The following is a 12,707-nucleotide window of genomic DNA, read 5'->3' as shown; positions in this document are numbered from 1 at the left end:
TAAATTCCTGGCTTTTGTTAAGAGCACATCAGAGATGGGCTTTCCACTTTGCAGGCAAATTATAATTTCTTATAATTTGGCTTCATGTGGTGATGAAGGCAATGTGAGCACTGGAAGGATGGTAGCATTAAACACTAAAAAAAATAAAATTAATCCCAACAACCAATATCCAAGCTTGGAAAGGAAAGAGTCCCATTTCATTGTTTTTCTTTACTAGTCAGTGTAGCACCAGAGAGAATCAGTCCTTCATTGTTTGGAAATGTGTTCTGCTTTGACAAGTCCTTTGCTCTACTGTGTTAAGAGACAGAAACTCTCTGGTAACAACAGCCAAAATTCCCAGTTTGAGGAGGAATCAGGATTTCAGAGAGCGCAGAATCTTTAAAGTTACCATCAAATCAACTTGTCAGAGGAATTCTGTCATTATTTTTCCAAACTCCTTAAAGTTTTCTTCAAATTGAAGTAATAAAAACACTAATAAAAGTGGCAGATTTTGAAAAAGACAGTCCATAATTTTGACCTCAAGTTCTGAGCTTCTGAGGTGAGGTTATTTACTATAGAATTTGGTGGTGCTACATGTGATCCTTTTCAAAAAGGGCCTGAAAAACTAAAAAATATTCTGATCATTATCTAGCTCAGGCTCAATACTATTTATCTGTTTCTAAGCTATGCCTATACTTCAAAAAACAGGCAGTATTTATTTTTTTAATCTCTTAAGCCTCTTCTTTGTCCATGTAAAGGTATCAAGAAAAATAAAAGTTGCTTAAAACACGTGCTTTAACACTGAATATACATACATATATATAATTCAGCTTCTCACACCTAACACTGGTATGGTAAAGCAGGAGCAGGTGTGTATCTAAAATTTTACTTTGCCAGTGGCCTGGGAGGTCAAGCAGGAGGTGCACAGTATGTGGTTATTTACCTCAAGGGAACGTGGGTTCAGTGTTATGTCTCTTAAGTTTTTCAGCATGAAGCATAGCTCCTGTAGTTTTTACCTTGCATTGCCTTTTCTTTGAAAAAGTCACATGAAAATAATATTCTTTAATTTTTACTTGAGATCTTTCTTACAATTTTCATATAGCTTAGCTTCCATTTGATTTTTTTTCCTACTGTCTGTCTTATTTTGCTGAGCTTTCTCTTCCTGACAAAACTCTTTGGCCCGCTTACTCATTTTTAACCTTTTGCCTGCTGTGGTTTTTCTTTTTTTGCTTTTGTGGTTGTATTTCTTTCCTCCTGCCCCTACTGGACAAGCTCAACCACAGTAGCTGTGTAGGAACTGACAGAGCGACTTTGAGATTTGGCCCAGGGCAGAAAAAATTGTGGATTGGACAAGTTTTTCAAAACTAAACTGAACTGGAGAGAAATGAGTTAAGAAACGAGAATGGAATGTAGAGTCCTGGAATTCAAAGGGTTTCTTATTTCTTTATAGAAAACATTCAAAAACAGAAATAAGAAACACATGTAGTTTGGTTTTTTAATGTGTGTCTATAACTGAATTCTCACTTTCTCCCTTTGCTTATGGTTGTATCTTTAAATTTTGATGAATGCTGGTCAGATCTACTCACACCTGTTTGTGTGATTTAACGATAACTACTACGTTCACTGTGGGCTTCATCACTTGTTATCAACAGAATCAATCAATAGTTTTAGTAATAGTAAGACAAGCTGAAAGGAGGACTCAGTTGCATGTCATCAAGCAGACAGCATCTATCTTTTTGCTTTTATTCCTTCCTAAAGAGCACCTTGCTGTCATGAGTTGCAGAACCTTCATTGGTTTTGAGGATTCTTGATTATCTCACAAATTAGTTTAATGCTGTTTGGTGACTTCTCAGCTGATGTTCTAATTTTAGTAATAGTTCTCCGTTACATCGTCTAGAAACATACAACATGAACTGGCAGCTCCATGGCAGGTGGAGTAAGAAAGCTAGAGGTACGTAGCCAGCTACTGTACTGGGCACCGTGAAGTGTACGTCTCGCCAAATGAAAGTGAAATTATAGTACAAGCAGACATACCCACGCTAGCCTTCATCTTATTTATCTGAAGAACAGTAAAGAAGATGTGTAATTGCTGTGAACAGTTTGAGCACCCAGAAATCCATGGGACCTCCAACAATACAGAAATCCATTGTAAAACCTCTTTTACTACTGTTGTCAGGGTAAATGAGATTGCTTAATTGCAATGCAGTCATACTTTCATTTGGTATAATATACCTTCGTCTGTATTTGGGGTAGCTGGATGGATTTTCCACATTTTGCCTGATTTGCCTCCTGCTAGCTAAAATGCATAGGAAGTAGTAGAAACAGTAAGGGAGGCTGGCAAGTAGAGAATGCAAAGGGAACATAAGAGTTTAAACAAAACATTCCCTCTATTGTGCTCAGTGGTTTGGATACACAACCTATTGTAGCAGATTCTGATGTAAAATTTCTTGCTAGTGAAAAGGAGTATACTCTAAGTAAAAAAATAAACTTTGCTTGTCAATACATACATTGCAATAAAAATGAGGTGGAAAAGAAAGCTGACTGAAATGTCCATTGCATCTTTTGTGGTAAATTGTTTTTCAAATTAAGCTCTGTGCTTGAGAAAATGTTTAAGGTTCCATTATAAATGTAAAATAAAAATATTCTGGTTTCCATAAAACCTCAAAATAATTTTAAAAAGTTCAAAAAAGATTAAAATTGTTCAGTTGAGGTGTACTAAACAGCAGTTATACTGACTATTTTGTAGCTGTATGTTTTGCAAATATATATATAAAAAGAGATTAATATTTGTATTGTCCCCTGCTTTCATACACTGCTAATTCTCTGTATGACTTTCTTCCGTAATTACTTGTCTTTCAATGCAGTAACATCTGGGAGCGTCCTCCTAGACCCTTTTCCCGAGATGTCATCATTCGCTGGTTCAAAGAAGAGCAGATCCCTCGACGTGCTGGGTTTGAGAGGGACACCAACAGGATTGCTCAATGGTTTCACGGTAATACACTGGTCCTTCATTTCTTATATAATAGAGCTGTAAGTATATGTTCAGGAAATAAATCTTCCCAGCTTTCCTCACAAAAAGGAACATCTACTGACATTGTGAAACCTACTGTCTGTTAAAATAGGATTTTTGCATAATTCCTATTATTAGCATATGATTTTCCTGTTTTCTTTTTTCTGATTAGGTAGTCTGATTCGTGACTCATATCACCCAAGCTTTTTTAGGAATATTTTGGCCAAAATATACTTGCTGTAAAATAGCAAGCCAAGCAGGAGGAATGAGACCAAGATAGGGTGAGGAGGACTCCAAAATAAACAGGCAAATACCGTAGCAATATGGTATGTGGATGACTGACATTGAAGCTTTTGCTTTACCTGATTTGCAAGAAGGACTTAAATTCATCTCTGTTTAATCCCTGTTGTGCTTTCTAAACTGGGGTAGCATTTTTGTCCTTCTCACTTTATTTTGCAAACAAAAACGTTTTTGAAATACCTTGATTTTTCACAAAAAGACTTGGGAGGGTATGATTTTAGGCAGTTTTCATTAAATGGGAAAAACAACGTTTAGATCCATCATTTGCTGTCATACCTGCTGGAGTTCCAAGCATCTCTAAGGCTTTTGTTCGTATAGCATTTGCTATGCAACTGAATTTTAGATATCAAATTCATAGGTACAACATTGTATTTTCATAGGTATTAGCAATGATCTTTATATTTGTTATACTTAAACATGTTATGAAAAAGAAGAATTCTGGCTTAAGAGCTGACACAACTGAGGGGACTAGAAAGACTTTAAAGTTAAATCTCAATATTTTTTTATTGCTGCTTTTGGTGAGTCTGATATTTCGTTGTTCAAAGCGCTAAGCTGACCCTGATCCTATTTTTGTGATTCTCTAAGCGTAAGATGAACATGTGTGGGTGTTCTAAACTGAACTGGGCAAGGAAGATTTCTGAACAAGTTTAGTGTTTCATATATTTCAGATCTCTTTTTATGATCCGCAGATCCGTATGTGTTAGAAGACATCAGAAAGCTGCTATTTTAATTGGCTTAATTAGTCAAAGACACTGGAGTCAGTCCTGAGTAGCTTGTAAATGCTCCATATTTCCATTTCTTCTGAACAATGATGCAAACAGGGTATTTTGTTTTCTTATAAAAGGCATTTGGTGTGGTTTCTTTCTGAGAGACAAATTGATTAAAATTTCATTGGTGGACATTTTTCAAAAGTATTTTCAACCATGATCTTTCTGTGTGGTGCAATGGTAAATGTTTTCCCTGCTGGTGGGTAGTTCATGTCCATGTAAATTGACATGAGTAGTTATGAACAGAATTCATGCCTGAGGTTGAGGCGGCACCTGGGCTTGAGCTAATGCCTGTGCAGTCTTTCTACTAACTTCAGGGGCTTTGGGTTAGTCTGTTAATCACTGCAGGAATTGAGGAATTAATGATATTTCTTTAGTTTTGCAGATCATGCCGTTCATATATTAAGAAACTGTGACTAGCCAATGACATTTACAGAAGTGAGCAAAGTACCTCATTTGTCGTGTTCCCACTCAAGGAGCCTGACAAAGAAAATTGAGAGATTCCCAGCACAAAGCTCAGTGGTTTTCTTTGCAGAGATCCACGTGAATGCTGCTTTGGTACCTGTGTGCTGGGTTAGCACTTTGAGCTTCTGCAGCTCTTTTCAGGTTCATCGTAATCCTTAGTGAACAGCTCAGCTGCCTTGTAACTCCTCTGGAGTGGTGGAAGCTAAACACCAGGTTGTTACAGGTGCAGTGGTCAATGTTTTGTAGTTTTATGTAGTGTTTATGTTACATTTTGTAATGTAGACAAACTTCGAGGAAAAACAAACAAACATAAAAGAAACCCAGAGCAAAATATTTGAAAGTGTTGACATACTTCTTTTTTTTTTTTCCAGGAAAAAAAGCCCTCTTCACTGTATTGGCCTCCAATTTGGGGGTAGGGGGAGTGGGGCAGGGGAAGGCAACCAAAAAACTTTTGATCTATCCCAAAATCGTATTCTTTATTTACTTCTTACTAAAATAAAGATTGTGACTTCTATTGTATAGGCCTATTTAAGATCTTCTGTGTGGTGGTTTTGTACTGTATTTGGGGAACAGGGACATTATGTTTGATTTTTGTGTATGAACAAAAATACAGCAGAATATATCTGGCTAGTATAAGAAACTGGCAGTACAAATGAAAGCTGTTCTGCAAAGCCCAGAATCATGGCTAACCACTTGAGCCAATGGGGCAATAATATAATCATCATTTGGATAGGGGGATGTTTCTGTGGAAAGAACTGCTGCCTCATATTTAATGTTGCCTAGTGTGGTGATGACGGGTTCTTGAAACCTTAAGCATCTCTCCAAACAGGTATAATCAGGTCCTTCCTACCCTTGAACAACTTCTGTATTTTCTTATATCCCAGTTTTGGACCATAAAATGGGAGTATAATATTCTGCCTCATGTTAAGGGCTTTTTGAATGCAGTGCACTAAGAGATCTATTATAGCACTACTGAAAAAGTAGATATTGGTTTGTTACAGAATTACATGGTTTTGCTGATGTCAATAGACATTTGCTTACCTGCTTTGACTGTCATGTTGTTCAGCTTTTCAGCTAAAGCTAAGCATTAGCCGATTCACTGTCTTCAAATTGTACTATGGACATATGATATTTTCTAATTATACAGAGAAAGGTTTGAGACAGACATGTTAGGCTAAAATAACAAAGACCAAATAATAATGCAAAAATGTCTTTACCCTCGTATATTTGGCATTTGTCCCACATTAAGTCACCAAACTGATCTGGATTCTGTTTTAAAACATGTCTAGGGCATATTTGCATTTTAAAACATGAAAATGTCTAGGGCATTTTCACGGTATGTGAAACAGGGTAACGTATGGCATACTTAATGTACCTGAAGTTTTCTTTTGTCGTCATTTGAAGAATCAGTGCAAAATGTTTCATTTGGAGTGGTAAAATCTGCAGTAAAGAAAACCCTTTTTGAAATCTGAGCGTCTCCTTCCTTATTCACAAAAAGTTACTTCTTAAATGAGTATCAGCTTCAATTTCATCCGTCTCTATTTGTCTCTTGAAATTATCATCAGTTATCTGAACTCCACTAACAGATGTTTTTGGCTCATTCTGAATAGGCTTTACTGTTGTCTTGATTAAAAAAATTAACATGTTGAAGATACAAACTGTCATGTTCTGCTGAATTTTGGATGTAAATGCTATTATTTTTGCTATGCTTGAGTAGTAGATCCCTGCTGAAAATTAGATCATTTACCCCTTCAATATAGGGTGAGTTTTTTTAAGTTTGTAAAGAAAAAAATGTTGTTTTTAAATATCTATTTTAAAAATGTTATTTATGACTTAAAAGCATCTTTTATCCCTTCAGAAACCATTAGATTAGATGATCTTTGCTTCATTTGGATTGGGAAGCAATGAAACTTTTAAGTATGCTTACTTACTGGCCACAGTGCAATGATGCTCAGTTCTCAAACTGCTAAAATAAAGGAGAATCAGAGCAAGCAATTAAGGTGTCACTGAGACTATCCTGGGATATGAGGTAATTGGTGTCTGTATCTTTTGTACAAAACCCAGCTGTTTTGTTTGTATTGTTTAATAGTTGTCCTAGTTCTGGGTGAAAAGGACTATGCTTTCAGTTTTTTGACCATGAAAACTAAGAAATTGGTCTAAATGTAGTTAAAGGTAAACTCTGATCATTTTGATATCCAGGAAGTTAATAAACTTATCTGATTTCTTACTTGCTAATTGATGAATGTGGGCAGGTGAATCTAACTGAGAAGGGCATCCTAGTATTGCATCAAGAAGTATGAAACTTTTTTGTAAATCTGAATTCAGAACATTCTTTGCCGAGATCTCGGTTGCTGGTGCACCTTGAAAGTCTGGTATGTAATTTGGTGTTTAGAATGGGAGGTCTGTCTCTCAAAAGGGCTAGAAAGGGAGACACACTCATTGCTTTGGCCAAGTTTAGCTTTGAACCGGAATTTTCTTTTCAAACCTCTTTGCAACACATGCCAAGTGAAGGGGAAGTTACCAGCCTTCCCTGTATGTTGAAGAATTTTGCCAGACTCACACAGGCATTAGCAAATTGTAGGTTTTGGTTAACCGCAGGCATAAGGCACTGGGAATAGAATTCCATATGGCAACAAAACTAGATGCCTCTTCTTCCCATAAGTATTTCTCAAAAGGATGCTGGTGGCTGAAACAGACAATATTTCCATTTGTTTGCTCAGCCTTCCATTTGTCCTTTAACTGTTCTCTTTTGCTTGAAATCTGTTTCAGCTTTTTTTCCCATTCCCACTGGTTTGTCAGCTGTTACTTTTGATGGTTTTGATATTTTTTTTTTAACTTCAGGTGTTAGACTTTTCACTGTCATGTATTCTGTTCTGCATTTGGTTATTTTCCATTCAGAACGTTGGAGAGTGTTGCTGTTTACAGGATGGGTTGATCTCCAAATATTTCCCCAGCCTTAGCAGAGACCAACATTTTATGATTGTTGATGTTATCCATGATATAAAAGGGATCTCTCAGATGTATAGTGACTATAATATGGTATGACAAAATGAGGAATTTATTCATTGCCTGTCTGAGAGGTGGCTGTATGCCTGTTTGCTAAGCATCTACTGTAGCACTATCAGATCTCTACTTGCCTTCAGATTGAAAGGAAAGTTCAGAGGCTGATACCACAGATCTGGAAACATGAGGTGGTTGCCCTTTAAAATGTAATTGCAGTAGCATGGTTCCTATTGTGGAGAATTGTTTTATTGAGGGAAGTCAGGCTGGCAGCGCAGTTAGTAGCCAAGAGAGTGGCAAGTGGTGAAGAAGCTGATCAGAGCAAGGTGAAGGATGGATTGAAAAATGCTGAGAGAAGCAGAAGCTGAGTAATCCCTGAGGTCAGGGAAGCCAGGGAAGACAATTTTCAGTTTAACAGGATCATGTTGCAAATGTTTATAGATCAAGGTTTAATTTCAGATGGTTAATACTGTTCTCAGGAAGAAATTTGTTTTCAAGAGGAAAATCTAGTGGACCTAACTAGTGACAACGGTTCTGCAAATCAGATGCTCTCAGGAAAGGTTTCAAGACTCACTGTTTCTGGAAGTCTACTAATTTTTGAGTCCTCGAGTAGCAGTGGCAACACTGGTCATATTAGTATAGCTGAACCGTGGAAATATACCTTATAAAATATAGCTCATATTGTAACGTTTTCTGAGGGACACAGAAATGGTAGTGGTTCGGTGTGAACAACGTTTAACAGTGAATGCAGTTTGCTGCTTTGAACATAAAAGCACGCTTTTTCTTCTGCACTTGAAGAAGAACCTTCCCATCATTCAGTAAATGCATGTGTTGTAAATCTAGCAGAAGCACAGCCTTCCTGATGTGAATGATCTGTTTTCTAATTCACTGCTTTATCTTTATCTAGCTTTTACTTCTATTTGAGAAATTTCACAGATTCTCTGCTTAAGTAAACTGAGCCCCAGGGTTCTGGGATTTTTTTTTTTCCCCCTTCTAGAATTGTTGTTGTTGGGGTACTGTGTTGGGGAAAAAAAAAGATACAAGAACTTGTTAGAAATCTGAATTCATTGAGAGCTTTTCCACTGTCTTCCACAGGCCTTGAAAGACACATCTGAAAAATAGCTATATGCAAAGCTTGGTATCTAAAACATCCTGTGATTGGGAAGCATCTGGAATGGAATCAGAGAATTCCTGACTCAAATGATAAAGCCAGCTAAAATAAAGGTTGTCAGTTACAGTGTACCTGTTACCTTGCATGCATTTGCAGGACAGCTCTGGGTCTCTGATTTATGCAACTAAATGAAGAAAAGGAAGTGCGAGATTAAAAAAAGTTACAGAATATCAAAATTTATTTTCAACAATTGTCTGGGAAAGATTAAAAAAAGAAGCCTTTTGAGACAATAGATTTAGAAGAGACTATGACTTACTCTACCGAAAAGGTAGACTTCTCTGTTTTCTACTCTGCCAGCCTGTTCTCAGAGAGGGCTGACGCTGTTGTGATCAGCAGTTTGAATATCTGTAGACTTTGTGGCTTGTGAATACTGCGGGTATGCACCCAGGCCAACACAGGCTGATAGTTATTGCCACCAGGTCGATTTTCTGTAAAATGAGTAATGCCATGGTCATTCAGTATTAATCCTCATTCCTAATCTGCATGAATTTCTTCAAAAATGTTGTTAGGAATGAGCGTTACCTTTGCTGGGAATCTTGGCAGAAAGAACAGATACGGAACAAGTTTGGAGACCAAATTGTGCTCTCATCCCATAACCCCCCATTAGACAATGATTTGAGGCATCCTGCCAGGCCTGAGCAGGGAGGCACGTGCTGCTGTCACCCCTGCTGGCCCTGGTCTGTGGTTAAACAGAGCGCATTAGTATCTAAGGCTTCTTAGCCCTGTGCTCCCCGTCGCTGCTGAATTTGGGCACAGAGGCCAATGACGTTGGTACCACAGTGGCCACGCGGGGTGGATGAGAGCCCTCTGTTGTCTCACATAAAGGCATTGCTAAACACTGAATGAGACAAGTCAGGCTGGAAAACCTGTCTAGTGTTTGAAGGACTGATGATAGGTTCACTCTGGTTTTGCACCACAGCCTTTAAATAGTAATAATTCTGTAATTGTACTTTACTTTGAAATAATTATAAAGCAGTAATGTTTGTAACCTACACATAGAGGTTTTCTTGGGGCGCTATACATGAAACAGTTTGTCCTTGCAGTTTTGTATACATTCTCCATATGGGTGGATTTATACATAATTACTGGAGCCCTAATCATCTGTTTACTTGCTGTGAGATGGAACACTATTTTTTGTATTTCCAGAACATATTCTTATCAAACATCTGCTGGATGTTCTGGTAGTACTTTCCAAAGATAGTACAGTATTTGGAGTTAAGTGTTTAGATCCTATGGTAGATTCTGGTACTTGATTATGTCTCAGGTCAAGTCAGACCCATAACATATGACAAACCCCAAATAGTTCGTTGGCTCTAATTGAGTTCTCAGCTTCTTCCTTAAGAAATGAGGGGTGTTTTGCTGTTTTCTGAGAAATAAGATGATCCTTCATATACTAAGTCATTCCACTTAGGTCATAATGATTGTTTCAGTCTGTCGGTTCTTTTGAAGGCTTTGGAATTGCTTTTCTAATGCCATTACAGTTCCAAAGTGTCTACACAGACAGGTTATTAGCAAACAAAATAAATGTTTTAGGCTCATGGCTCCCCTTGGAAGGGAGCGAAGTATCGAAGTGAAGTAATGTGAGCTGTAACACGCTGCAAGGAGAAAGGAAGCACAAAAGAACAGCAGGGAAATTGTAGAATGAGGCAATTGAATAATTAATGTAAATAGGCTAATTGCTAATGTGAAACTAGCTTTCTTACTCTATTACAATACATTGTCCTTCTTGACTGCTTTTTAACTGGAAGCTATATTCTAAAGATTAGGCATGTTCTAAAGATAGAAGGCAGCAATTTTTCTGGACAGGTATTGTAGACACTAAAAATGAGAGATACTAAAGAGCATGTGACCACAAAGGGGAAACAAGTTTGAAGTGTTACCGGTTTCATGGATACAAACAGGCCAGGTGCAGTGCCCATACAGTGCACTGCTGGTCAAAGGGTGGTTTTTTAAAATAAAAAAAGTCTGTTCAAGTTTGTGCCAGAAAATTCTTTGCATTTATGAAAAATATGCACCAGCTTTTTCACAGAGTTTACTTCCAGGTGAATTTACTAATTTCTTAATGAAAAAATGTTTTGCTATTGAAAGTCAAATTGCTTTATGTTCTGAAGACTTCTTGTCCCCTTTATTTAAAACACTTCAGGATTTTATTCTCCATGTGCTGCTATTACAGCATGACCTAATGAGCAATTATGATTTCATTTAGTAAGCCATCATGGTAGCTTAATGTTTTTACCTGTAATTTTAGATTACAATTCTGTGCTCTGTCTCCTTATAGAGCTGGATTGTGTGTGAGAACATTTCTGTATTCCTGCAGCTCCTTCAGTCAGGGTTTCTTTATCACATTACATAAAACAAAGAGAAGAGGTGTTCCTGAAGGGAAAGCTCTGCTGTTAGTGTTTGGAAATGGAGAATTGCTTATGAAAAAAAAAGTGATATAAGAGCATGAGTTCTTTGGAAGAAGTCATATATAAAGACTTTAAATTGATCCATTTTAAAGAAAATAAGGAATGTTAGATTCAAGTAAAAAGCCCTGGCATTTACAAAGGTTGTTTATGCTAAGACTAGAAGAAATATGGTCACTTTTTATGGTGACAAAAGCAAACACGGAAGACCCCGTACATCTGTCCAGCAGCCTGAATGGTTCCCTTTTACACATATTGTAGTCTGTTCCTTACATGCTGGATCAGGCTTTCTCCTTTCAGTGTCAGTTGTATATCGGCTGTGTTAATCAGTTGGTTAGTTCATCCCCGCGCAAGGTGCACTCAGGTGTCAGTCGCTACAGCACAAGACATTCAGCTCATACCGTCTGTCTTTAAATGCTGTATCTGGATGCTTCCTGACCACCCCCTCTAGCGTGCCACAGGTGTCCTCTGCAGAGCCCTGTTAGTCTTGGATGAATTGCTGGTACCCTGCTTATCGTTAGTCTGTATCTAACTGTTGATCAGTCATGCGTTCAGCTCTTGTTCCTTTGCCTGCGTGCTTACAGTAACATGCTTTCTATTTTACAGGCTTCTATGTATTTTATTCAGCATATGCTAGACTAAGCTATATTTATTATTTTATCTGCAATATTTTCTCTTTAAAGCATGCTTTCTATTTTACAGGCTTCTATGTATTTTATTTAGCATATGCTAGACTAAGCTATATTTATTATCTGCAATATTTTCTCTTTAAAGCACAGCAAATACTTGCAGGCCCAAGGTCAGAAAATGTTACTGGTTTCCCAGCAGATAGCCTTCTTACTGGTCTTTCTGTCTTGCTACACGAAGTATTGAAACCACAGTCCTATTGATCCAGCCTCAGTTCTAAAGATTACAAGTTATTAATTCGACAGCTCCTTTGAAATAATGCTATTTTCCTGCTAAGCAAGCACAGCTCTGTCAAACAGGGTATCAGCAGGTATGGTGTGTAGTCATGCAGGGGAGAAAAGCATGCAGCTGTGCAAAATTATGTTGCTGGTTTAGCTTAACTCCAGTTCACAGAGTTAGGAGCAGACTGTGACACTTAAACTGCTTTCACCACAGGACATAAACAGGAGGAGATGATACGGAAACGTTTCTGTGTCACGTTTCTGTGACTCTGTAGGCACCCGTATGTGCAACTTCACCATGTGATGCTGGTATGGAGGCAGATGGAGTGTGGGAAACACAAATTTGCCCTTCCCTGGCTAAAGTTAAGGGAATGACAGCTCCCTTGCTTCCCTCTTCTTCCTCCTTCTCCTGGCCTTTCGGTGTCAAAGACTGTCAAATCATAAACTCATGAATCTTTTTCAGAGGTAAAACTCCAAAAGAGCTATACAGATTAGCATGCTGTTTAGTATGGGCTCTGACTGGATCATACCTTTAATCTCTGTCCAAGATTAGCATCTGTAATATAATGCACAATAGTTCTTGATCCATGGTAAGGAGGACTCAGATCAAAAATAAATGTAATTCCATGGAACATTCTGCCACTGCACTTACACTGCTTCTCACAATGAGTGCATGTGGCAACTGTAAATTCATTCCAGTAT

At 37.8% G+C, this 12,707-nt stretch overlaps 1 protein-coding gene across 1 annotated transcript in view; it reads left to right on the top strand.

Annotated features, from left to right (window-relative positions):
* Positions 1-12,707, top strand: part of SH2D4B (SH2 domain containing 4B) — a 67,231-nt gene that overhangs the window by 33,366 nt on the left and 21,158 nt on the right. The window contains exon 6 of the mRNA XM_009641945.1: positions 2,844-2,971. Coding sequence (XP_009640240.1) covers positions 2,844-2,971 — 128 coding nt within the window. The remainder of the gene's footprint in view (positions 1-2,843; positions 2,972-12,707) is intronic.

The sequence above is a fragment of the Egretta garzetta genome, unplaced genomic scaffold, assembly GCF_000687185.1.
Source record: "Egretta garzetta isolate BGI_Z169 unplaced genomic scaffold, ASM68718v1 scaffold56, whole genome shotgun sequence".
NCBI lineage: Eukaryota > Metazoa > Chordata > Aves > Pelecaniformes > Ardeidae > Egretta > Egretta garzetta.
The sequence above is the reverse complement of the archived record's forward strand: the minus strand, read 5'-3'. Positions and strand labels throughout refer to the sequence as shown.